At 48.5% G+C, this 25,769-nt stretch overlaps 9 protein-coding genes across 9 annotated transcripts; 4 read left to right on the top strand and 5 right to left on the bottom strand.

Moving 5' to 3' along the window:
- The first annotated feature begins 2,243 nt into the window (after window positions 1-2,243).
- Window positions 2,244-3,752, top strand: BDR25DRAFT_61314 (uncharacterized protein). The gene is made up of 3 exons (XM_033698822.1): window positions 2,244-2,298; window positions 2,351-3,617; window positions 3,674-3,752. Exons 2-3 carry the CDS (start codon window positions 2,434-2,436, stop codon window positions 3,714-3,716), a joined length of 1,227 nt encoding a protein of 408 aa, XP_033544462.1. The 5' UTR covers window positions 2,244-2,298; window positions 2,351-2,433; the 3' UTR covers window positions 3,717-3,752.
- Window positions 3,753-4,407: 655 nt separating this feature from the next.
- Window positions 4,408-6,411, top strand: BDR25DRAFT_374419 (acetyl-CoA synthetase-like protein; the record flags this gene model as incomplete). Its single annotated transcript, XM_033697329.1, has 3 exons — window positions 4,408-4,900; window positions 4,962-5,381; window positions 5,486-6,411. Coding segments are annotated over 3 exons (1,548 nt in total), but the record flags the coding sequence as incomplete, so codon positions are not given.
- Window positions 6,194-6,977, bottom strand: BDR25DRAFT_305399 (uncharacterized protein). Its single transcript, XM_033690404.1, has one exon. It carries the CDS (start codon window positions 6,810-6,812, stop codon window positions 6,585-6,587), a length of 228 nt encoding a protein of 75 aa, XP_033544460.1. The 5' UTR covers window positions 6,813-6,977; the 3' UTR covers window positions 6,194-6,584.
- Window positions 6,978-7,727: 750 nt separating this feature from the next.
- On the bottom strand, window positions 7,728-10,087 carry BDR25DRAFT_374407 (uncharacterized protein; the record flags this gene model as incomplete). Its single annotated transcript, XM_033697328.1, has 3 exons — window positions 8,973-10,087; window positions 8,007-8,921; window positions 7,728-7,771 (listed from the first exon to the last, which is right to left on the bottom strand). Exons 1-3 carry the CDS (start codon window positions 9,784-9,786, stop codon window positions 7,728-7,730), a joined length of 1,773 nt encoding a protein of 590 aa, XP_033544459.1. The 5' UTR covers window positions 9,787-10,087.
- Window positions 10,088-10,298: 211 nt separating this feature from the next.
- Window positions 10,299-11,204, bottom strand: BDR25DRAFT_344730 (uncharacterized protein; the record flags this gene model as incomplete). The annotated part of the gene is made up of 1 exon (XM_033693974.1): window positions 10,299-11,204. One exon carries the CDS (start codon window positions 11,202-11,204, stop codon window positions 10,338-10,340), a length of 867 nt encoding a protein of 288 aa, XP_033544458.1. The 3' UTR covers window positions 10,299-10,337.
- A 635-nt stretch (window positions 11,205-11,839) lies between these two features.
- Window positions 11,840-15,404, bottom strand: BDR25DRAFT_291529 (uncharacterized protein). The gene is made up of 2 exons (XM_033688593.1): window positions 15,186-15,404; window positions 11,840-14,993 (listed from the first exon to the last, which is right to left on the bottom strand). The coding sequence occupies exon 2, from the start codon at window positions 14,982-14,984 to the stop codon at window positions 11,934-11,936; it is 3,051 nt and encodes a 1,016-aa protein (XP_033544457.1). The 5' UTR covers window positions 14,985-14,993; window positions 15,186-15,404; the 3' UTR covers window positions 11,840-11,933.
- A 433-nt stretch (window positions 15,405-15,837) lies between these two features.
- Window positions 15,838-17,733, bottom strand: BDR25DRAFT_344728 (uncharacterized protein; the record flags this gene model as incomplete). Its single annotated transcript, XM_033693973.1, has 2 exons — window positions 15,838-17,162; window positions 17,301-17,733. 2 exons carry the CDS (start codon window positions 17,731-17,733, stop codon window positions 15,838-15,840), a joined length of 1,758 nt encoding a protein of 585 aa, XP_033544456.1.
- Window positions 17,734-20,380: 2,647 nt separating this feature from the next.
- On the top strand, window positions 20,381-22,556 carry BDR25DRAFT_374391 (uncharacterized protein; the record flags this gene model as incomplete). Its single annotated transcript, XM_033697327.1, has 3 exons — window positions 20,381-21,600; window positions 21,665-21,682; window positions 21,743-22,556. The coding sequence occupies 3 exons, from the start codon at window positions 20,381-20,383 to the stop codon at window positions 22,452-22,454; spliced, it is 1,950 nt and encodes a 649-aa protein (XP_033544455.1). The 3' UTR covers window positions 22,455-22,556.
- A 668-nt stretch (window positions 22,557-23,224) lies between these two features.
- On the top strand, window positions 23,225-25,118 carry BDR25DRAFT_344727 (uncharacterized protein; the record flags this gene model as incomplete). The annotated part of the gene is made up of 4 exons (XM_033693972.1): window positions 23,225-23,856; window positions 23,930-24,165; window positions 24,227-24,465; window positions 24,545-25,118. Exons 1-4 carry the CDS (start codon window positions 23,394-23,396, stop codon window positions 25,116-25,118), a joined length of 1,512 nt encoding a protein of 503 aa, XP_033544454.1. The 5' UTR covers window positions 23,225-23,393.
- Between the last annotated feature and the right edge of the window lie 651 nt (window positions 25,119-25,769).

The raw sequence follows: 25,769 nt of genomic DNA, 5'->3' as shown, positions 1-25,769 counted from the left end.
CACCTTTGAATCCAACCTGGTGTGAGGACCACATAGTGCCAATAATACTATCTAATTTGTTGGTAACAAACGGTCTCCACCTTCCAGAATGTAGCTATCCCCTCTCGAAGGATTTTTCCAACCTCTTGAAGACTTATATCGAAGAGTTCAAAGCTTTCTATGATTGTTTCGGTCATAAGAAGCCTATTTTTCCAACGCGCATACTGTGTGCTAGTGAAGAAAAACAAGAATAAGTGCGCCTTTGGATCCAAACCGGATGGTACCACTCAGAAAGGCGCATATATAGCATTGCCATATTATTGAGTCATAGGAAACGGAAGTTTCCAACCACTCCTCAAAATCTATCAAAGCATGTCGATGGCTTCGGGTCAAAGGCTCCAATATGCTGTCTTTGCCACTATGACACTGGGCTATTCCTCTATATGGTAGATGCCCTGCGCATAATTCAAAGCCAACAAAAGACGCACAAGAATATTAGAGCTGGGAGGCTGGGGAGATGGAAGTATATGTCAACTCTAATCTGGCGCTCGTTGCTTTGTGGGGCGACCACTCTAGCCAAGGGCCCTCCCTTCCAAGACTATATCAGTATGCCTCCAGCGTGGTTGCAAGGGAGATTGTCTCAACGGGTTGATCCAGGCCTGGTACTTGACTTTGTTTGGTTCGAGAGGAGTCATCGAGTCTCACGTATGGGGGCATTAAGAACGGTTATTGTCAACACCCTACTGTTCTTACTCACTAAATATCCTCTAGGAATGTGGGTACTGGTTAGGAGGGCTCTATATATGCCACACATCGTGTCGTTGGACAATTCCGTTGGCATACACTCTGACAGTAGACAGCTACTGTCCAGAGAAAAAACTAAAAATCTTACAAGCCCTAGTGACATGTTACTCACCATGGCCGGTATCGCTCAAAGATTCCAAAAGGAGGCAGATATGAAAGGGAGGTACTTTGTTGGCTTATGAGAAGACGCTCCATCCATAACCTCACATGGTACGTTATCTAGAACAGGAGTCTATGCGGAAAGGAAGGCTCACCCCAGGAATGACGAAAGTGGACTGGGATCCCGACATATCTTTCAGGGCAAATGAATACCAATGTCGGAACTAAGAAATTACCAGTGGCTTGCTTTATAAACATGTAAAAGCTTGGTCTGATTTCGACCAGGCTACAGCGATTTTAAAGCATTAAGTATTCTGTTTCATAGTAGAGGCTCTATCATTAGCCAAATGACAGGACTTCTCCTTGCACCATATACAAAAGATCCCAGCCGCCTCACTAAAGCAGGTCTACTCATGTGATAGGGGATACGTTTGATAATCTAGCGGACGTGTTAGGCATGGCTTACAATGGCTCTAAAGCGAACCGTTACAAATTTCTAGAACTATCGTAAGGATCACCCCCGGTTGGATAGTAACAATGCTGCGATGTGGATGAGTAGTAATCTATCGAGGTATGATTGGTTGAAACACAGTAAAGATTGACCGGGGTAGATTTGACGGGCATGGTGTCAGCCTCACAAAGTCAAGTTTGGGAATGAGACGGGGGGATCTTCTGGTTTTACGTTGCATATTGAGAGGCGGTGCGCTGATGAATGGATGCGTGGAGAAAGGTGAGGGCGAGAATGACGACGGTAAGGATCCGTACTTGAATACAACTTACGTGTTCGCTTAGCATGTTTTGGTACTAGTCTGTGTGGGCGTCTTTGGAAATCTCTTTCACGCGTCCAAAAGAGAGAAACGTACTCTAGAGGTCGGGGGATTATTTCATTCTGGCCATGAAAGACGCTTTGCTAACCTCCCCTGAAATCCATCGTACCTTAGTGCTCCGACGCCGATTCAAGGACATCTAATTTGCGAGAAGTCAAGATTTTTAACACGGGTCGTGTTAGTGCGGACGAATTTCGCCTTGCTAAGCTTTACTCCGTCTGCGTTTCCACGCATCGGACATTGTTTAAAGATACCGACCGAAATACTATGAATGACGTCGCAGGCCTCTCCGGGCTTAAGTTCAACTCCGACATGCCGATGCGGACACTTCCGCGCTCCCTTCTCCTTCTCTGTTCCATCCGATTAACAGCTTGTCGCAATGTACAAGGCGCTTAGGATGCAAGGGCGGTTATAGACTTACTTTCACGCCGACATTCGCTACAGATATGACGAAGCTACGCCTAATCCTGAGGCCGGCGCTGAAGATACTATCACCAGCCGGTGATGTTTAGCTCGGCCGAGGATGCCTCGGCGCAGCTCCTCCTTCAACAAGCGACCTGGCACAGGCGGATATGGGTATATATTCAGAGTAAGTGTAACCATGTTTCATTCATCATCAGCATTTCCAACTTCAATCCAAGAGTCTTTCCATAATCTGACCCACTAAGTCCCTATCCTACCTATTCTCTATTCACAAAACACTTCAAACCTTCTCTCCTGAAGCATGGTTCACATCGGCATACCGAGCCTTCGCCATCTAAGGCAAAAGTCAACTCTCGCAAACGAAAATCGAACATCCTTTACCCACAATGAATGGAAAGGTATCCGCACCAAGTTTATTGGGCAGACAACAGCAGGAGGTATTGCATTCATGCTTTGGTTCTTAGCCTGCTGCTCTTACGTATACGGCACACTTTACAAGTCTCCGGCCCGACATGCCAACTTCCACGTTCTGGCAGTAAATTACGACAGCGGAATCATCGGACAGGCAATGGAGGCTGCCTACCAGCAACTGCGGGGACCCAGCTTTATCTCCCTGGACTTCCATACCCCCAAAGAGTTCCCCACGGAGGAAGACATGTTCCAAAGCGTATGGAAAGGGGACTATTGGGCGGCTATACTTGCACCTAAAGGGGCCTCGGAGCGACTCGAAGACGCAATTCAGGGTGGCCAAGCTGCTATTACCTACAACTCCGTGGACGCTCTCCATTACATCTGGAATCAACAGTATTACACCACTTTCGCCAACTCAGTCGTGCAAGCCGGCCTTCAGCAGCTAGTATCCGCAACACGTGTCGCATATGTTAAGATGAATGGCACCCAGGCTTACCCCTTCGTTGCCAAAAACGATACAGCAGCAGTACAAGCATACCTAAATCCGATCACTGCAAAGGCCACAAACATCAAGGAAGATACATTCGGCTCGGTTATTCTATTCAACACCATATCCGTGGCAATGCCCATCCTTCAGCAATTTTTCTTCCTCCTCGTCCTCAACGGTGTATCACAGCAACACCAGCTCTACAAGAAAATGACTGTTCGCTCCAGCCTATTAATCCGTCGCGCAGCCGGAATTCTCTTCACCCTCGGTGCTGCTCTCTGCCAGACAGCATATTTCTGGGCATTTAGAGAGGATTGGCAGGTCAACGGAAACCAGTTTGTGCTAACCTGGATGACATTCTGGGTGTTGATGCACATTCATTATCTCATCCTAGACTCAATATCAACGATTGCCCCTCTGCCAGTCATGCCGTTCGTAGTCTTATTATGGGTATTCTTGAACATAGCCAGCACACTCAGCCCAATGGAGCTTCAAGCCGGCTTCTACCACTGGGGAATTGCACTCCCAAGCTACAACGCCTATTCTGTCCTCGTTACCATCTGGACCGGTGGAGCTGATAATCGGTTGTATCGTGCTCTCCCTATTCTATTCAGCTGGTGGGTTCTCACAAATATTACCACAGGTGCGACACATGTCCGGGCTTGCCATCTAGCATACAAGTTTGAGCAAGAACAACAGACTGGTGACGGAAAGGGCAGCAGTAAAGCCAAGAATGAAGAGGCAGCTATCTCGAGACCTCACGAGGATTCCAGCAATCCAATCTCGAGACAAACTACTGCGAATAGGACGATATCAGGTGGCCTTGACAGGCAGCGGACGGTTGAAGAGATCGCCCTGGAACAGAGGCAGGTCTATGGTCCTTCGATCCCCCCGTTTGCATGAAGGGCTTCAATTCTCTCTAATTTTTACACACACACACACACACACATATATATATATATATATGTGCGTGCTACTACTATTCATTTTAGTTTTTCCTTTCGTTCTATAAGATACCAACATGCATTTGCAGCTGGATAATCTTCTAATTTCAAATTCCTTACACTTCATTTTCGTGCCCATGCATAGATATTGGACGCATCCACCAACTTGCCATATGCCCCACCAACTGCCACCATATGCCTCTGTTGACTCCAATTGCTAGGTTGCCCGTTGCAGCTCCAAACACCTCGGTGGCAGTGACGATCCCCGCCTCAGCCCCGCGGCTAACATCAAGCACTCGAGATGGAATGCGGATATATCGGAACGAAAATACGGTGGATATCCCTAATATGGACTCGACGAGTCTGCTCTTTGGTACGTTCCTGTCGAAGTCGTCTGCAACTTCCCATCCCCCACGCTCTAAGATCAGTCAATTACAGACTCAGAGCACATCCTAGCACAAGAAGACACACTTCTGCATCTTTCCACGGCGAACCCAGATATCTATCTTACCAAGGCTACACTACAAGTTCTCACGGAACGCATCGCGCACTTCCTCGGCACTCTCTATCAGTCGGTTCGCGAGGCCACTACAAGGACATTGTAGTGGTATGTTCGTCAGGGCAACCTGCCGTAGCTGCCATGTTCTACGGTATCATCGCTGCTGGAGGGGTTTTTTGGTTAGTTGTTAGTCGAGATAAAATCGAGGTTGGAAAGGAAGCTGCAAAGCTGATCGGCCTATCATTAGTCCGTGTCGTGGTGCTTAATAGTGAGCCGAAATGGGAGGTAAGGAGTCTGGAAGGTGAAAAGAACATGGATGTTGAGAATGGAGCGCGGATGACCTGGCGGCGAGTCACGGATGAAGAGGAGATGAAGAGAAGTCTGGTTGTACTCCTGTATAGCTCGGGGACTACTGGCGTGCCAAAAGGTCAGACTTCAAAGTTCCAACAAAACAAAGGACGAGGACTCAGATGTTAATTCCTAGCTAGGCGTAATGCTCTCCCACCACAATCTGCTCGCCCAACTCTACATTCCCTCAATCCAAGCCCGCGCACACGTCGCCGCCGCCGTCACAGCCGGCGAACCCACCCCTGCCCTTCAAGACCTTCGCGCATCTCCCAATAGCCCATATCGCTGGCTTTTTTGGCTACCTAATCTCCCCATTCTTTTCCACAGGCTCTGTGTACTGGATGCCCAAGTTAGTTGGATGCCATTTCTGGAGTACTTCAAGAAGCTACAGATCGCAGGGTTCTACACCGTGCCGAGTATCTTTCTCCAGATTGCGAAGAGCGCGGATGTGACGGATCAATTTGATAGCGTTGAAATCGCAATCACAGGCGCAGCACCGATAGGTGCTGAACTACAACAGGCGGCGAATAGGAAACTGGGAAAGGGGAAGACGAGGATTAGTTAGACTTGAGGGTTGAGTTGGACAACAGTGAGTACAGGTCTTGCAACTGAAGCCTCCCTAACCCACTGGGTTCTTTATTCCTTGATTTGGGCAAGAAGGAAGATGGAAAGCAAATGAACTGGCTGACCTTTTTTCAGGGCGCAGTAACAGCCATGCCACGCGGCTCCTCCGACATAACCGGCTCCATCTCACCCGTCCTACCGAACATGGAAATGCGCATCGTCGATGACTATGACGTGACCCCCGGGCAACCAGGCGAAATTATCGTTCGAGGCCCGTTCGTCACAAACGGCTACTTCGACAACGAAGATGCTACAAATGCGGCTTTCCATGACGGATGGTTCTGCACAGGAGATATCGCCGTTGACCGCGGCGGCAAGTTCTACATCGTCGATCGTAAGAAGGAACTAAACAAATACAAAGTCCTGCAGATTGCACCGGCGGAATTTGGAAATCATTTGATTATGCATCAGCAGATTCTTGAGGCTGCCGTTGTGGGTGTACTGGTTGAGGGTGGCGGTGAGGTGCCAAGGGCTTATGTGGCGCCGAGGAACCCGGGGGCTTTGAGTGAGGATGATGTTAAGGTGTTTGTGAAGAGTCATTTGGCAGAGTACAAACAGCTCAGGGGAGGAGTCATGTTTGTTGATGAGTTGCCGAAGAATGCGGTTGGCAAGATTTTGAGGAGGGGGTTGAGGGATAGGGCGAGAGAGGGAGATGGAATTAAGGCGAAGCTGTGAGGAGGGGTTTGAGCAATGTTGCATTGGTCACATTGACGCAAGAAAATGATGATTGAAAAAGATTCTCTAAGTATGTTATTAAAGTCGCATTCCATCATAGAGTAGCTATATCATATACGTCGTGCATTGTGTCCATTCCTTCCATAATCTCGTGAATAGGGTATTCTACCCTCGATTGTCCATTTTGTCTGGTCTCCTCCTTCGGCCTTCATCTATTCCCTCTGCAGTTATCCTCAAAGATCAGTCGACCTCCCAATTCAATTCAAAAATCCGCCCTAGTGCTTTTCCTCCAATTGATTGAGGTTGTCGGGCGTAGCGTGCTGCGGCTTGCCAGTTCCTTAGTACTCTGCTCGCTCGCTATTCGTCCCTTTTACTGAAGCCCTTGTTCGACACGATACCATATCGAACACGAGAATCTTTCATAAAATCCAGGACCCAAGTCAAGTGCAGCCAAGCATTTTCACTCACTCCTCTTCCTCTACACTCTCAACGCTCGGTGCGGGAGATGTTGCTCGTGAAGATGAAGTTGTTGCTACTGATGCTGCGGGAATGTCGAGATTAAGTGTTGGAGCGATTGTCGGGGCGTCTGCAGTCTCGAACGTGTCTTCGCAGAGAAGGACCGGGATGCGGAGCATTTGGCGGCCGACTAGGTTGGGGATATAGACGTATTTGACAGGGGTTGGGGAGGACATTGCCGTAGTGTTTGTGGTGGATGGGGTGGTAAGTGATTGGTAGATATTCGGTTTTAATGGCTAATCGGTTGACAATAGTCGTGAGTGGTATTGATATGACTTGGAGGGAATATGAATCGCTTGGAGACTTTTGTGCGACTTTTTCATTCTTGATGCATGAAGCGGGGACGCCCAAACTATATACATCCCCAATCCCAAGCACACTCACCCAAGACATGGAGATAGAAACCCCCATGGCGCGCACCTTAACCCCACTCATCCCAGCACTCACCCTATCACCGGTCCTCGGCGTCAAGCACTCCCTGCAAAACGATAACTCATCCCGCATCCGTGCCCGATCAATGGTCCATGAAGTCCACGCGGGCGATAAGTTCAAGACTGCGCTAGTAACCACTGAGCAAGGGTGTAAGCGGCTGAGCCTGTTCAAAAACCCCATTACGTCCAATCAAAAGGATAGAGAATGATTGAACTAGGTTAAGCCTGGTCACGAGCTGGTCCATGCCCGGAGATCGGCATCTCGGAGTTTGCGAAGTGCGCCGGACTTTTGTTGCAAAGGTGGCGGATGTTGCGGACGGAGCTGCGATGGATGAGACTGGAGAATAAGTCAACACCATGGCGACATCCTTGTCAGCTTTTGCACCACCGTTGCTCGGATATTTATCGTCTCCGAGGGGGTGAGCGCCTTGTTAGCTTGCCTACTATGTACATGTCGAGTCCTGGTGACCTAATAGTTGTGAAAAGAGAAAAAAGCGATTCGAAGATGCTATGCCGACCGTTCCAAGATTTTGGCCGAGGGATACTTTGTCCGCGATGAGAGAGTTGCAGTCAGTGTGATTGCTGTTGGATGAGATATGAGAGAAGATGAGGAGCAGTGGGAATAAAATCTGTTTAATGACAGCATATGCCTAACGCGCATCAAGCCCTTCGTAAACCTAGGACACCACCATATATACATAGTCCTGAATGCTCAATAGTATACACTCTAATAACGTCATTCTAATACCCTTTCCGAGCCCTAAGCAATGGCCCCAAACTCCTGGGAAAATATGCCTTAAGCTAGGCAAATATAACCAACAACGGCCACGGTCAAGCACACTCCCGCCTTCAAATAGCTCCCAACTCTACTCTGCGCTCCGCCCGTGTGCTTCGCGACTTCGGTCTCTTGCGCCTGTCCTCCCGCTCCAGATAGCGAACTCGCAAGCGCAAGAGTCATGGTCACGACCCCCGTAAATACCGCCGTACTCGCACCTCCCATCATCGTCGGCCCGGCCGTACTTTTCTTCGGCGTAGGTCTTGCGCTTGTGGAATTGCTGGTCAGGACTGCATTACTTCCAAGTAACCAGTTTAGATTCGCGATCACGGCTTGTGAATCTCGGACGGAGATGGAGACTGATCCTGAACTGGAGGTACGGAGTGTAGTCACAGTATCGTTTACGGTGCTGGCTTTGCCGTCCAAATCGGAGTACGAGACACCATTGAAGGTTGTGCCGGTAAGGGAGTCTGCGCCATCAGCTGTGAGATATGAGAGGAATACATCTTTATCCGCGTTGTTGGAGCCGAAGTTGACTTTGAATGTGAAGCTGACTTTGTTGGTCGATGAAGCGTTGGCTTGTTTAGAGTTGATTAATATAACGGCCTGCAGGTTGCTGTTCGCATAGGCTGTGAATGCACGCAGCCGCCCTTTATAGTCTGACGGTACTTTATCTATGTTCAAAACGTCGATCTGTGTAGTCCCATTTCCGTTCCCAACGATTTGCGCCATAGCGACATGCGCATAGTATTGCGGGCGTACGAAGGGATCTTTGCCGTACATGTTGATGGGCTGCCAGGCACTTGCGTTGGAGTTATCCGTCATATGTAATTGCACGGAGGAAATATTTAGGCTTGCAGCGTATAGAAAGAAATTCAGTGTCCAGAGTGCAGCGCCGAAAGCGTCGGATACCCCGTGCATACCAATGGGACCAACGGAGCTCATTTCTCGAAGGACATAGGGAAGGCCGGTATCCAGGCCTTTTGCGACTTGCTTCTCCCAGTAGGCGAACTGGGAGTTGGTGTTGTCAAGATTCATAAGATCATTTAGTGTGAGAGGGACGTTCGATACGCCGATGACTAGGAACTGTTTATATTCCGTTTGAGGGGTGAATATGGGGTTTGACATACAGTAGAAGTAATCGTGCTGGTTCCAGGCTGAGATGTAGTTACTCCCATTCACTTTATCAATCAAGCCGTTCTTCACCAACGTATCGATTTCAAAAGTCGTTCCAATTGTCGAAGCTGTTGCTGGACCCTCGAAGAATGACGCCGGAAGCCCCGCAGGTTTCAAGACCTGATTATAAACCGCCGTCGCCCGTTCCAGGAACTGTTTTGTGTAAACGTGTCCGCCCCACGACCCACTTCGCATCTGATTCTGAAGATATAGATCCGGCTCATTTCCAATCTCGAACGAATATAACTTTACATTCTTCATTCCATTCAACGCCGCTCTTGCGCCCGCAACCACCCTCTCGACATAGTCTGACCCGGAATATGCCAGATTCAATCCATACGTGACTGGCGTACCCGTTGGGAACCGATCCAGGGCCTTGAAGTAGGAAGGGCCGATGATCATTGAGTCGGCCGCAATAGTACCTTGGGCCGTCGACTGCACGTTAGTCTTCCACTCAAAGGCATCAAACGAATCATCGAAGACCATATAGTCCTGGGTATTTCCCCCTAGCCGTATATGTGGTGGTGTACCAGAGTAATCAGCGAGATTCTGCAGCAGTTGGACTGAGAACTTGTTCGTGTTCGCGCCGCCAGTGAACGAGAAGAGATTCGAAGGCTCGATGCCAAAGCCTGCAAAGCTTGCATCAAGAGGCGCGGAGACGCCTGCAGAGGCTGCCTTGGTGGCAGGGGAGAGGGAGAGCGTAGCCTGAGCGAAGGAGAAGGCTGGTAATGACAGGCAGATTGTAATCCATCGCATACTCGCTCCCATGGCGCCAGAACGCAATTGACAGAAGAATTGGGGTTGAAGAAGGAACAGGGAGAAAACAGGACTTGACACCCAGCCTCTTCGAAGCGAGCTTAATGCCACAAATGTGTCACGATGATTGTTCCCGGGCAGCTAGGCTATCACTGCTGCTGCATGCACCCACTGCGGCAGCAAACGCCGTCTGGAAGGCGCGGGACAAAGAAATGGAGCTTCGGAAATGCCATTGACAAAGCATGACATCAAAATGGCAATTGACACTGGCAACGGGCGCGAAAGGATGGTGAAACAGGTGCAATGGGGAAAGGAGTGCACAAGTTTGCATTGGATTGGCATCTAAAACAAAGAAACGCGTTCGCTGGGAGGGCGCGTTGTGGCGCTCAGTGGCTTGGACATCTCCGCTCCGATCTGTCACGTGAAACCCTCTACAGTCCCCCTGAGTTTCCTTGATAGGTATCAATTAACATCTGCTCTCTTCGCGCTCCTACTTTTGAGAGAAATAAAGGGCAAGGGGCCCTCGAATATTTACGCATTATCATTTACTCGTCTTCTTCCCCTCAATAACCCCCAAACTCCCAATTTCTCAGCACAGCCCTGGTCGCCAGCTCCTCCCCCTCCTCTACTGAAAAACTCATTGTAAATTGAAACTCCCTCGAATTCTGATCATGGTGACTCCACACCATCTTTCCCTCCCACTCCCTATCCCGCTTCTCCCATAATTCCTTCACCTTCATGTACGTCCCGCTGAACAGCTTGTTCAACATTTCCGACAACCTCTTCATATCTTCGTACTGCTGGACAGGTACGGGATCAGGAGTTGAATGATATCGATAAAACGGTTGCCGCTCATAATCTGGGTGGAAGAAGTTCAGCCTGACTTTAGCATCGATGGTGAGACGGGTCAGGTACGTGTGGTAGCGGGGTGCTGGGAAGAATATGCCTCCTCTTTCCTCCCCTCCATTGCGGGTCCAAGGAGGTACATATAATTGATCGGTATCTGGGTACTGAACCTGCGTGTTCTGTTTGACTTTAACTTCCTTTTGCATGTGGATATAGAATGCATTTGCGGCGAAGAATATCGACGCTGCTTCATCGTGCACCTGCTTGCAGGTTTGCAGGAGAATAAGTCCAGGTACCTTTGTCGAATATGCAGGCATCAGCTTCACGTACCCATCGCACACAAGCACCCGCGAGTAGATATTGTTCCGGATTTCAGATGGGAGGTCAAGGAAGCTAGCCTTGCTGCTATCTGCGGCATGACTCTGTGGAGGTTGTCGGAAAGAACTGTGGGCGTTCGGCCGGTCTTGGCTGGAGCAGGTTCTCATACAATGGACATATTTGAGTTGGCGTTGGGGCGATCTCGTGATCGTGGTGCGCTGTGGTTTTGGTGGCGGGGCGGGCGGTGTCGAATGGCTATTTCCCATGGTGAGAATGTCGACAGAGTGTGCACAAAAGGTCAACGCGGAATTGGTCTCGTTAAATGGAGATTGTGTGTAACGCAAAAAAAGGGCTTAGGCAGCCAGCCAAATTGCGAGAGAAACGAAGAGGCGCCATGCGGCTGAGACTCAGCCCCGAGATTGTAGAGTCAGTAGCGAGCAGGGAAAGTTTGTTCAGGGAAAAGCACCGTCTATGAAAGGATATTTGAGAGAAAATTCTCCATGTGTCGTTGTGACTTTCCAGGGATTGGTTTCTGGAATACTTCAATGGTTGAAAGCAAGACGCACATGTGGTTTGCATGAAATCGACAGTAGCTCCTTCGCAGGTTAAGCAACAAAATAATTGTGTGATAAAATCTCATTTAGCTTGTGATATCATAGCACTGGACCTTACTAGGCTGAGGTAAATCAGTTAAACTATATGTTGGAATTAGAGAGAAAGTTAATAGGATGTAGATTTCTGTCTTGAGATACCTTTGAAAGTGTCGAAGAATATATATAGGCGGAGAGAAGTGCACGCGCGACAATACCCTCCTGTTATGTTCTCCGTCAGGTGATGTGTTGCATTATATCTAGATTATGGAAACTTCGTTATTCTCTTATGAGATCATTATTGTAGGTATCCACCTCCAAAATAAAGGGAAAATAACTGTATGCAAAAGTAAGCTAACGCCCCCGTTCATCCAATCCCACCTTCGCAATCTTTTCGACCCCTACTCAGGCTCTTGCCAACCCAGATGCCCTCAGCTCATAGCCGATCTTCCAATCCAGCTTATTTTGGTCAAAGTCATGTTTGTAAAGCGAAATATCCTCATTGCCCTTCCCCTCCAACCTCAACGCCTCCCCCAAAACATTGAAGAAACTTGGCAACACTGCACGAACATCGTCGTCAATCGTCCCATTGAAGATGTCGCCCCTCCGCTGGTCGCATATGCGCTTGCGAACTGCCTTTACAAATCCCTCGCAGTCTTCCTTAGAGTGGATAATACCGCGCTTCTTTTCTGGTGTCTGCTCCGCCCATGTCCTAACAACAGCGATGTGAAGGTTTGTATGCGTGGAGCTTGGTGGACTGCCGGCGGATGTGACTTCCGGAAGACCAGTACAAGCGTTTTCGAAGCGGCCTCGGATGCCGAAGACTTTGATTAGATGCTGGGTGCGGTTGTTGCGGATTTCTTCGATCTTCTCCACCACAGCTGCGGTATTCCCATGTTCGTGAGAAGGAAGGAAGGATTCGCGGCAAGCATCGGCGCCGCAGCATATGACACTAGCTCCGAATGGATTTTTAAAAGGAATGATAGATGAAGCGTGCAGAGCGGCTGCCTCTGGGTTGATAAGTTCTCCCCCCGGCCTGATGAAAATGGACAGGAGTGTGGCATGAAGTTCTGACTCCGGAACACTCAGGGATGGGTTTAACACAGCACTTGCAAGGTGTTCTTTGTGGTTAATCTTTGTGAAGAAGGTTTGTGCTGTGCAATGCGACTTTTGCCCGTAAATTAGCCAGAAAAGAACGAGTTGGATTTTCCGCATCATAACCTGTCTGTCTGGACCTGGAGCCCCCTCAGGATTATCTGGGAGGCTGATGCAGGCGGACAGACGGCCCATGAACGTGTCGGCATTCACGACGAGAGACTGCAGGCCCCCAATATCCTTGGGAACTGTTGTGAAGTTAAATTCCTGGTAGATGACCTCCATGTACTTCTGCTTCCATTCATCTTGCAGGTCTGGCGTCTGGCTACCGGCCGCCTGTAAATCCGCAAGGTACTTTGATGCAATGGAGTGGACGGCTTTGGAGATGCTCATTAAACGGACCATCTCAACAGGGAAAGCGCCGGTCCGATGGCCAAGGGACAAGAGATTCGTATACCCCACTGCCGGATAGGTGATTACAAAGCTTGCCAGGCCGTTCTTCTTGAAGTCTTCCGCTACCCAAGTAAGAGCCTCGGGGAACTTAACCCAATCGCCAACTTCAGTGAATGTTTGACGGGTTCTAGTATTTTGCACGACTTGATCGAGCATCCATCGAAAGGTTTGCCTCCTCTGCAGTGCTTCGTGCTGTTCACCCGCTGACATTTGCGAGTCTTGCAGGCCGGCTCCAGCCCATGGCTTCGTTTTCAAGATCTCTTCAAGAACAGCCATGAAGAGCTGAGCAACTCCGGCAGCCCCTGTCTGTAGTCCAGCAGTCAATGCAAGGTAGAGCTGATCGTTGATGTACTTCTTGTTGCTTCCCTCATAATGGACTGCCGGAATGATTGCCTTCAGCTTTTCCTTGTAGATTGACATGCCCGACGGGCCTAGAAGTGCACACTGGAAGCATATATTTTGACTGGAGACGCTGTTGACATTCTTCGCAGTGTTACCTGCTGCCAGGGGAAAGTTGAGAGCGAAATCAGTGGTGTTGCTGTCTGCGTCAACAGAACTAAGCTCCTTCAAGCAAATGGACATAATTTCGTCTTCGCCACAGCAGACAAGGCAGAACCCCCTGAAAGAGGGGCCTGATAGATCTAGGTTTGCCATTGCAACACTTGTGTCTGAGGCAACGACTTCGGCCCGACGAGCCCTGTTGCTCCTTCGGGACAAGATATCTGCGGAAAAACTGGCGGCCTCAATCGAGGCCAAGGATCGGAGGGCAGCGTCAACCAGCTGATTGCGCTTCTTGATATTTTGCTCTTTCGGAGACCCGGTAAATTCTGTGATAACTTTCTGATAATGTTCACGATTCTGGGCATGGGCCTCCCGTAGTTGCCCCTGCAAGGCCTTCCTCTCGTCTTGAGTAGTCGCGGGATCTCCCATTCGCGAGATAATTACCCCTGCTCCTGACACATCTTCAAGCTTCGGTACTACTTGCTCAATCTTCTGGGCTTGAACAAAGGATCTTAGCTCAGGGATACGTTTGCGTGTCTTGTAGGCTACAGCAAGGTTGTTGAATGCTTCTTCGGCAAAGAGATTGAGAGCATCGTCATCGGAAAGGAACCCAGCCTGAGGCAGGAGATCTAGGTCAACCATTACAGGCCCACCGTCATGGGCCTTCTCCCAATCTTGCCCCAGGCTCACTCCCTTGGGCAAATTCTTTCGGAATTCGGTCCGCACAACCTGAACATCCAATTTTTTGCAGTGACTGAAGAACTCGTCTTCGCCACTAAAGACTGGTATATCACCCCAGCTGGTAAGATCCTGTGCGGCTGAGGATCCTCCCAATGGAGAAAAACAACCCTTCCCAGCTATAACAAACAGCTTCCCAGTTTCGGTTTCCTTGAACAAGATGAGTGTATCTTGAGCGCTAGCAAAGAACGAGATACCGACTGAGATATTGGTCGTATCCGGAGTGCGACCACGGGAACCAGCGATCACGAACACAATAGGCACGTTAAGTATGTTGGATCCGTGAGCCATCTCTGCAAGCTGGTGTACAGCTCCGTCATAGATTTCGCCGTCTGTTATGAGGAACCAGGCATCGGATTTCTTAATCGTGGCCAAAGCGCTTGCATTCTTCAGAATCTCCGTCGGGTAGGTTCCCATATGCGCTGACTTCCATTTGACAGAGCCAAACTTCTTTGTCGGCTCGTCACACTTAGATCCCCACAGTGAAATGGAATTATCCTGGTTCGCAAAGTTGTTCCAGAGGTGTTCAACAAAGGCACGTTCTCGCTTCAGGATGGATCCTGCGGTTGATCCGGAGTCGTCAACCGCAAAGAACTTGCGGCTCTTAAGGAACGGAGTGTACTCAATGCGATTCTCTGTAGGATCTAGGATGACCTTCCAAGAAGCCATTTTGATAAGCTGGTCTCTGTCAGCAACTAAACAGTATATTCACACGTACCGTGGAACATTAGCCAGGCAGATTTGATCCTTTAAGCCTCTTGTAAAAACCAGGAAGCACATGAACAGTACGCAACCTTCTGTCCTGAATTGCCTTGGCTATGTTCCACGTGAAGTGATAAGATGAAGGCATACGGCGTGAGAAAAACGAACCCCAGTAAGCTCAATTGGGGTGGATTAAACCCCGATTGCTGTCACAAATTCTCAATTTACGCTCGTTAGAGTGAGGGTACTGTCGCGTTCCGGAAACCTAGATAGAGTCGTGTACTGGAAATGATACCCACGTCTAAGTTACAAAGATGGGTGGTTTTGTTCGCACGATCAGCAATCGCAACAACAAATAAGGCTTAGATTAAGCCCCGAAGATGGAAGATGATAGTGAATGAGAATATAGAGCTGTGGAAAGACTAGAATATAGATATAGTTATGCGCCAAAAGACAGACGTGACTCAGCCTCGAAACCTTGCTGATAATTGGATGGCGCGTCCGCGAAGGAATCAGATTCAGGCATCCGCCACGACTGACTTGCCGCTGACGGCTAGGCGAAGGCCGCAGGCAATTAGACCAGGCCATCTACTTTCTTATGAAGAACGGTGAATCATCTAAGACACAGATCAAATTCTGTCTCGTGTTAAGAGCGTTGGTGGCGCCTTTGGGAGTTTTACGAAAATGTGAAGGGCGAGACACGAGATTCATATCATGGCGCTAACCAGATGGGGACTTCACCCATTCAGCTCTCTCCAAACACTCTAAGTTCGGTTTCGGTTGCTTCTCTCCGAGTCATTATCCACGACAATACCGATATCTAGTCATCCAACGTATCATCGGATTTCACCCCAACACCATAGTACGTCTTCTCTCTCTGGATAGGGAAGACTTGAGGTGCCAGACCGACATGCGTCACATTCGCCGCATCAACTCCAAACTGCACCACGGTCTTTCCACCTCTCCTTAACTGTTTATCCCGTAACACGCAACCACCATGCAATTCTTCATCCCACCATTGACCTCTGACAGCATTTGCAATGGTCAGGAATGTTGTACGGCGAAACGGCAACCCGTAATATCGGCAGTATGTGATCTCTGCCCATGTGCTTACTACAACAGAGATCAAGATGACCAGTATAATTGCTACAATGGGCAAACGTGCGATATAGACATCTCTTGGAGGCTCTCCAACCGTAGGCACGGTCGCTGTGCCGAAGTATCCTGCTGAAGCTATTGCAACAATTCCGGTAGCGAGTGACGAGAGAATGCTTTCGTACTGGTCGATGCTGAGGGCATTGTAGAGCTGTGAGAGTGTCATGCCGGTGAACATGTCGTAAGCGTTATACAAGGACCAAGGAACAGCAGTCATATACCCCTCCAATGCATCCAGGCCCACTACATCTAGGGCTGTAGTATTGCTGTTCGGCGTCTCAGTACAGTTCTGGAAAACAGTTTCGTTGAATGTACAGCTGCTTATTTGCCATTTTAGAATTGGCGTGCACTTCACTCTTGATATCCAAGTATCTCCGTCAAGATCAAGGCCGTTCTCAGGAGTAGGCTTGATGGTGATGGCACTGTTGGCTTGCTTATTTGAATTTAGAGCGAAGAAAGTCGTACCTCCGAGAGGAATGCCTGAACTAGTGTAGCTAGACGCATTGCTCCAGAAGAAGATATTCAGATCCGGTACCGGCCCATTCTCGGCGGTGTCGTCTGGTAGGACCGTGCCATTCGGAAACGTAAAATAGGTGACGGAGTTGTTCCCCCTATGATAGGATATATCCTCTCGTGCTGGAGAGCAATTTGGATTCCATTTGAAGGTTACGATTCCCTTATATTCAACTCCGGATTTGTACGTAATATTGGCAGTTGAGATGGGACCAAGAATGTGGGTGTTTCTACCACCTGAAGATATGAATCCAGTTTGGGACATTATGTCACCACTGAGCTTGTTGGCGATCATGGCCAGAAACTGGTCTTCTGGGCCATAGGAAGGATTATGCGGTCCTTCACCTGTATAGGCTACAGCATGCGACAATGTATATATGCCGCCAGAGAAAGTAGGAATCCCTATAACGGCATGGCCTGGTGTCGGCGGTGCATAAGTGCCAGTAGTTATCATCAGGGTGCCGATGGGCACAAGGACTATAATTCGAGGTTAGCCAACTACTTCTACTCCAGAGTTCATGTTGGGAGAAGTACGCATTCCTGCACCGATTAGAATCGTTTGCATGACTCCATTCCAGGCCGAGTACCGGGATAGTGCTGCAACAGCAAACGGACCACCATGAAAATCAACCATCCGGTCTAGGTCACCAATCCTCACAGGCCTTCTTGCAGCAATAGCAAACGGATGTAGGGACATGAAGTCGTAACTAAGTTTCCGAGACAAGATGGCAGCAGGTGTCAATAACGCAGACAAGGCCATGCCGGAGAAAAATTGATTGACTTTGAGGTTCCCAGTACGGAAGACGCGTTGGTGATTCGGAAGTTGTGGTCCTCGGAATGCCCAGATTAGGACGAACAATGTGGCTATTGTATACAGACTGACCGCAAGAATACACCAAAACAAGCACGCACTGAACCGGAAGATTTGTCGCCCCTGGCCAGCTTTTTCCATGGGATAATCAGCGGGTGGTGGGCCATACCGCGTGCCAAGAACAACATTACTAGAGTTGGCTGATTTCTCAGGCTCTGAGGGTGGTAACACGTCCATAGATTTTTGGGTAATTTAACTTCTTTAACAACGTGATAGGTTATGATTATGAAAATGTTGAAGTAAGAAAGAAACAGACTCTGAAAGGTGCCTACCGTTAAGAGTAAGAAGATGTTCAACTGCCCAGACAAAGGACCTCCAGCTGAAGCGGAAGGTCTCCTCGAAATGTGGGGAGCTCAGACAATGTGGCTGCACAGAATACCAGTCCCTGTCTAGTGCGACATTATCCACCATTCGTTGTTCAATCAGACCCTTCAGCAACCAAGATAAATTGCAATCAGTAGAGCTCGTATCCCAATCCCTCCTCGCTCCTTTTCAAACGGCCCCAAGCGAAAGCTAAATCCCTGAACAAATCCCAGAAATAGCACTTTTGGGGAAACATTAATTTATCTCACATGGTTTCGGAATTGAATCATCCCATTTCTGGGTTCGTGGGCCGTCTGGTGAGAATTCATGATATCGTCCGTGGCAAGGGGTCTGGAAACCAAGAGATCTTAGGGTGCCAGTTTGTTAAAATAGCGGTGCGCCTGATCAAAGGTCTACTCGATTAGAGTAACTAGTGGTAAATTTAAGATGGAGTATGGCACTCGATAGATGGAAGCTGAATGTGCGATTGACTGGAGGTAGGATTCAAAGGATAAGTTTCTTGACAATCTCCGCCCAATTTTGGCTACAGTGGTCTGTGCGCAAGCTGTTCCAACCCTGGTGCTGAGCTAAACACAACAATACCTTGGGACTTTGGACTCCAGTTGTCGTCAACTCTCGAGATCTATTTTGTCGAGATCAAAACATGGTAGTGATTCACCGTCCTTACATTCGCCACACACACACGAGACCTCATAAGACTTCACACTGTCGCTATAATGAATGGAGCTGGCCCGAGACACCTGATGTGCACACTCCAGACCATATATACAAGACGCCCAGCTCTCTTATTGGGACACAACTCCCCTTTCACTTCCTGAAGCCTTTCAGTCGATCAAAGGAGAAGACTCAATCATGAGTATCATGTTCATCCCAATAGACCCTAGCACTTTCCCACAGGATCTAAATGCGAGAATCTTCTTAATCGAGAGACTTTAGTACATTGTCAACGTCTCAAACATTATCCGCATATATCCTCCGTCTTCTCTTCCAAATAATGTATCCACAAAAGCTGAAATTCTAGAAATTCCTCTGGGTGTGATGAATAGACGCAACCTTCAGAAGCAGATCCTCTTGCTGCATGGTCAGAACTCTGGAAAGACAACCCCTCTGTGGATTTAGAGAAATCATGTCAAGATATGTTTAACCACCTCCCGCTGGGGCGTGATGCACAAGAAAATGCAAGAGTTGGAGAGGGACCGGCCACAACCTCGCATCACATACGATGTTTGTTGGTGTCTGAAGGTGTCATTGGAAAACCCGTTATGAGCGGTACATGCACTTGAATCCTAGGCAAGACAGTCCAAGTCGCCTGGGGGCGTTGAAGCAATGTGAAGAGGTAATCATCTTGCATGCGGAAATTTAGCACATGTTTTTCCTAGACCAAGAGAGGAGTAGGTGTTATCCAGAAGGAGGAGGGAACTGTGAGCCCTGCAGGATTTGGTCGCAATATGGGAAGCTCTCAGTCATGAGAAGGGGAAATACAGGGGCAAATTATGAAATTTCATGGGTTGAGGTGTGCACTTTGAAGTCCACCTCTACCCATGCTCTTTCCGAGGGAAGGGGCAGGTGCATGTGCATTCCCGCAGATTGCACCCCAGCCAAATTGGCGCCTTTCTAAACAGAATTAACTTAGCATATTATGAAGCTAGCATTGTAGACTTCCTAAATAATGTTAACTGGCTTTTGATTAAGTAATGGCTGTAGACTACACTCATGATTCTCAAGAGAGACGAAGAGTCTCCAACAGAACCTACGGCATATACAGAACGACGTAGGATTTAAAAACCCTCCTGTAGCCAATAGCTAGCTAGAGATGAGGTTCTTTAGGAACTAATCTTCTCAAAGTCACCTTCCTTCCTGAGAGACGTGTCTCTCGTACTCAACATTTGTATAAATAACTTATCGCAGAGTTGAGTATAGGACATGCTCAGAATTTTGGACAGAGAAGCCTCTCGGAGAAATGGAATATGGCCATAAGTATCCCAACACTGCAAGTGTTGAGTCTAGCATATATTGCCGAATGGTGTTCCACGGCCCCAGCTTCTCTCCTAGCGTGGCCGGGAAGAAGAACTCCATTGGACACACTCTAATCTCCATATATGCTGCTCAGAAGTGAATGAGTAATTCCTTCTTTTCCGTGTAAGGATTCGTTGGCTACCAGTTGGGGGTAACAGGAAGTCTCGGAGAGCGAGGAGGTTTCAACTCATGAGTGCCAGGAACTATGCTTTGATCTCGGTGTTGAGGTCCTGTCTTGGAAAACCCCTCGTACCAAAGTTGATGTTTCCCACCAACGTCCAAGTGGTAAGACTTGAGCCTGGCTGCGGAACTCAGCTACTATGAATTCCAACTTCCGCAGCCAAAAACTGGAACGGTACAGTTGTGGCTAAGCGGTCTTAAAACCGGCCTGATCGTCCAACTCATTGCCAACTTCTGAGCCTCCTTTTGAATTCGGCAATATTTTCTTCAAATCGTTTCGCGACGCCTCTCCTTCGACTCCAAGATGGAGGTGAATCAGCAGGACCAGCAGTTACGGAACCCTAAACATTCTTACAACAACAATGAATGTAATATATGCATCGGGCCGTGCATAGACCTACACGCATTAGCCCCAAACAAACAGGGTGTCGACCCCAGTGGGGGCTTGCAATCCTCCTCTAACGACCAATACTATAGCAAATATCGCCTCTCTTCTTTGGAGGCATATCCTACAAATTCAAATCATGAAGCCGCCGTGGGAATGGATTTGTCTCTCCTCAATTATCAAGATGACTCACAATTCTCTCAGCCTGACGTCAAGAGGTTCCAAGAACAAGATGTTCCAGCCGGTTCCCACCCTTTACTTCAAAATCAAAGCCCCAAGCCGTTGAATAGGAGTCTGAAAAATAGCAATAGCCGGAGGGAGCTACCGATCGATGAGGCCCTCCACACCACTCGGAAATCTCAAATACCGGACTCCTTCGAGATCCCAAGTTGGGATCAAATTATTCGTGAGTCAACTCACAAAGCTATCGACATGAAATTGATTCTACCTCCCAACGACGCCAGCTACCACATTGTCCGCCGCTTCCTCTGTCATGTTCTAACAATTGACGAGTGGGGAATCAGCAAGCCTAATCCCGGGGCAATTAAGGCCACAATACAGAATTGGCACGGAACTGGTTATTATTTACGCTATCTCTATGAACAAGAAGACTTGGGCGATATTTGCCCTCCCGCAATGCCGCAAGACCCATCGAGTTTATCGGACCCGTTACGGATACCGAATCATGTGCGCGATCTCATCGCCAATTGCGTGTATCAAGAAATTCGTAAACTCATCGACAGGGAGGAAGGATCTGGATCACCCAAGCTTCCGATCCGAATAGAGTCTCGCTTACCAACAACTGCGGCAGGCTCTCATGCCATACAGATCCGAACGGCACAAGCCTCAACAGTCCAGGGTGTCAATGTCAGGAAGCCAGAGAATGAAGGGGAACGTACTGACAGGGGGAAATTCGTCCGCAGCCCTAGCATTAGGGCTCAAATTCCTGAAGAAGGGAGCATACAAAATGGCCAGATTTATCGAGGGAAGACTCTAAAGTGGATGCAAGATGCTCCAGGGGAAAGGGATGCTCAGAAGAGAGCCCGGGCGCAAAAGGGGAATCCCGACGAAACACCGAAGCAAGTATATCATCAACCGTCAAGCGGGAGTGGGAAGTTACAACCTCGGTCATTGCCCAAGTATGTCGAGTATACCCCTCTCGGTTAGATCTGCGTGTAATTTACCTACTGACAGTTTCCTCAGGCCACCTGAGTTCAACAGGTACGCAAGGAATCTAGCTTGGCTATAAACTATGAGGTGCATTGCTAAGAATTCTTTCAGCAATCCTAAGAAAGTTGATCGCGTGAACGTACTCAAGGGGAAATACAACCTCTCGGTTAAGAACTTCTTCAGCAACTTTTCCGGAAGCAAGACACATTTGCCTATCCAACCCACAAAGGCCCCCGAAACCTATCCCATAAAAGCCATCCGCTTTGAAAACTCAACCGACGCTAACAAGCCAACGATCATCGAGCGGTTGAAAGATATTAGCATCCACGAATCTAGCGCAGATGGTGAAAGGTCTCAGAGGGTTAGGAAGAAGATAACAGTCCTTCTCAACGACGATTCTCAATCTGCACACTCTTCAGAGCAGTCGATAGCTGCAATGCTAAAACGTATTCGGAGGAGCCTGAGTAGAGAACTAGACCACCCAATATCACGTTCGGGGACCCGCAAGCCGATGGATGTGCGCATCGTGAGCTCAGCTACGCCTGTCGGAATGTTGAATCCAGTTCAAACTCCCATCCCTAGTCAGGTTGACTCTGATGAGACTAAAGCTGGAGGCAAGCGGGAAGTAGGGAGTGATGATCCGAGCCAGAGGGAAAAGATGGAGAGTATTCGGAATACTCATTACGACTCCGCTTCTGAGGAGCTTCAGCCCGTTTCCGCCATAACGGCGAGTGACCGGGACCCAGCGGCGGAAACTAAACTGAAAAGTGGTCGAGAGGGTTCGTGCACTGAGCGCTTTAAATACCAACTTGGCAATATCTAAGAAGAAGACTCATGATTCCACTGCTGACAAGCAAGAGAAGGACTGATCGAGCTTCCTATACAGAAGTATACAGTTCCCTCCATGATGTCCGCGGTGCGGAGAACATAGACATAGACTCGATTTCCTCAGGCTCCATATATCGATAAGCTAGATATTACGCCTCTAAACAAACTCCAACATCCAGTTGGCAGCTAACGTTTGTGGATGCCACGACGCCAACAACACTCAAGGATAGCGAAAGATTCGACACTAGAGAGAGGCTCTAGGGCTTGGGGTGAAGGGAGTCGCGCCAGAGTCGTTGAGAGAATATGAGAGACCGAAGAGGAAACCGAATTTTGGCAGAGCTGTCCGCAGGATCTTCTCTTACACCGCACGCAAAGGGGGCTAAGATGCATGGCTTTCTCCTTGACAGCCTCATTAAGGGTTGCATTGGCGCTTACTCCTTCACACTTATTCTAATCGCATTTGTATATTTCTCTTCTCAGCTTCCCCAAACTACAACTCCAATGCATATATCAACACCTCCCTCATTGAGAGATCGCTGCTTTGCACTATCTAGCAATCCTAGCAATCTCAGCCCTAAGCACTGCTGCCTAAAATTGCCAGCCCCTCATCGAACCATCCAACTTCGCCCGCCACCAAAAGGTGACTAAAACACTCACCGGCGTGGGGTAAGGTTTCCCTTGCAGGCACTATTCTCTCCGCCCAGAGTGTTTGCAAGGGTGGAAATCGCCAATTCACAGGATTCGCATGTGAGCTGCAGTGAATTGGGGCTGTGCACGATAACTTTCCAGAGCCTTGGTAGTACTTTGGAGGATGGGTGAACAGAAAGTTGTTAATTGGATTGATCGCACATACTTTTCAAGCTCTCTCCCGAATCTTTCTTTCGTTTACGAAATTTCGTGTACGATCTTGGGATCGAAAGGGATGTAATCAGCAATGGCAACCAAAAACGACTCCTCTTCGACCACATCGCCAGACGATGACTCCATCTCTATTACGCGCATAAGTCTCGATCTCGACTCGAAACCTAGAAGAAGCGAGAAACAAGTTTCCTCTACTCCAATCGCACCGCTTTGCTTAGAATCAAAAACACCTAAGACGTCATGCTACTCCCGCCTCGCGACTTACATGTCGGCTGATCCGGAAAAGTCGAGCGCTATATTCCGCCGCTTTGATAGGGTAAATATGCGGAACTTGTTGATTTTAGAGAATGAGATTGCGGAATTAGAAGGCAAGCTCGAGAGACTTGAAGAACAGGAGTTTGATGGGGAGTTGGAGTGGAAGGGACAGGATATGAAGTTTGATGGTGGGGTTGACGAGGAAAACAATGATGCAAAAGACAGAGTGAAGGAAATTAGAGATGTAGACTTGGAATTGAGGGAGAAGATAAGGGAGTACTGTAAGTGCTCCAGCTTTTTTCCTTCATCCTTCTGTGTTGGATGCAGAGAATGCCCGAGTTGACAAGATATAAGACGAAGCGATGCTCCGCACATCAGACATGCTATCGCTCTCCCGTCCTTCAAAACGTGCTATCCACTCCACATATCAGATTATGCAAAACATTGCCATGAGCCTTGATGCGCACTCAACCCCTAATTTTCAACACTTAAATCCAAAAAATGAGCACGATCTCAGTGTCCTGGCACGATCTCGAGAGTCGGATTTTCTGACCCAGTTCTTTGAGACGAGGTTCCCGTCATTCTTTCAGGTACGTTGTATCAGACCTCGGAATAGACGTCACGAACCTTTCACTAACCTTCACCATGCAGGATAGAGTCCCCGGGTGTCCAACACCAGTGACGCATCACAAAAATCTTGCATTCGCAGTCACACTCTTCGTCACTATCCTCACAGCACTGTTCCTCGTCGGCGCAGTTGTTGGACTGTTCTTTGTAGAGAGTACTAGAGCTAGACTAGCGATGTTATGCTCCTTCACCGTGGCATTTGCAGCGACGATTGCCGCGGCCACAAATGCGAGACGGCAGGATGTTTTTGTTGCCACTGCTGGGTAAGACTATTCCCCACTCCCCAACTCCGAAGCATACCAGCTAGGTGAGGGGCATGGGATTTTGCTGATGCTAGAATAGATATGCGGCCGTGTTGGTCGTCTTTGTCAGTGGGAATCTGGTTGCAAACCCGGCACCCACAACCTGCAATCTTTCCAACTCAAACAGCAACCCAAATTCAGCCGCACTGAATACCGCATTAGCAGCGAATAGCGCTAGCCTCGCTGCTATTACAATCACCGCGACTCCCGCGGCTACCGCAACCATCATCCGAACTGAAACAATTGCCCAGAGCATACAAACCGTTATTAGCACAGTAATCACGCATGTGAGCACTCTCCCCACTCCCTCAGCTTCAACAGCCCCAAAGAGGGAAGGTCTTTCGTCTTTTGCCAAGACTGGGATCGGCGTTGGTGCGGCGGTTGGAGTGGTGTTTTGTTGTTTGGCTCTCGGATGTGGTGTTGGGCCGTGGATGAAGAAGAGGTGGGCAAAGGCGGATCGGCGGGCCAGAGTGGGGAGCGGAAGGACGAAGGAGAGGAATAGCCCGGCGGTAATTCGTTGGGGATTTGGGAAGGTGAGGGCTGATGGGAGGGGGACGAAGGCGGGGGCGGAAACGGCGCATGAGGTGAGAGACGGACGAGCTGTTTGGGTGTGATACATCCGTCCTGGAAGAGCCCCCTATATGTAGATTCGATTGGGCAATAGAGAGAATGTGACTACTTCGATTCACGCTAGAAGTCATAGTATATTGACATACTGTCACCGCACATGACATCTACCCACACCTAAAGCAATCTAACTTCACATACGAAAGACCACATTTCACTATCTCACCTCCCCTCAACTTATCGCTAAATCAGCAGATAAAAGAGCATCTGCTCCCAAAACCTTCACTTTCAAGTCTTATATAAACTCTAAAATTCACACTCCTTCTAATAAGATTCAAACTAGCACTCTTAAGTGCGGTGGGCTAAATAGATAGCGCCTCCAGAACGCCTTTGCATCGAGTCGTTCATTAATCCACCTCGAATTATCCTTCAAGCCTTCACAAATATAGGGCCAAAAACTCCAAGGCTATATCGGCTGATCTTCTCAAATTCTGAGGGGTTTTCTGTTTTGCTGTTTGTTAAATCGGACACGCGATTATTTTGAGTGGTTTCGTGCGATAGAGTGTGAGAAAAGACAAGTCAAACATGGCTCTTTTTTTATAGGGGAACAGACCTTACATTAAGACAGAGACAATAGGGCATGGATTCTTCTTTATTGAAGAAGAAGGCTAAGAAGCACCATTTCTAGAGAAAGGTTT

Source organism: Lindgomyces ingoldianus (genome assembly GCF_010093535.1).
Source record: "Lindgomyces ingoldianus strain ATCC 200398 unplaced genomic scaffold BDR25scaffold_28, whole genome shotgun sequence".
NCBI lineage: Eukaryota > Fungi > Ascomycota > Dothideomycetes > Pleosporales > Lindgomycetaceae > Lindgomyces > Lindgomyces ingoldianus.
The sequence above is the reverse complement of the archived record's forward strand: the minus strand, read 5'-3'. Positions and strand labels throughout refer to the sequence as shown.

Excerpts from the sequence above, each read along its gene's own strand:
- BDR25DRAFT_61314 (XM_033698822.1), top strand. The coding sequence starts at position 2,434 with ATGGTTCACATCGGCATACCGAGCCTTCGCCATCTAAGGCAAAAGTCA. Across the intron at positions 3,618-3,673 it reads GGTGGAGCTGATAATCGGTT|GTGCGACACATGTCCGGGCT; the intron begins GTATCGTGCTCT and ends ATATTACCACAG.
- BDR25DRAFT_305399 (XM_033690404.1), bottom strand. The coding sequence starts at position 6,812 with ATGTCCTCCCCAACCCCTGTCAAATACGTCTATATCCCCAACCTAGTC.
- BDR25DRAFT_291529 (XM_033688593.1), bottom strand. The coding sequence starts at position 14,984 with ATGGCTTCTTGGAAGGTCATCCTAGATCCTACAGAGAATCGCATTGAG.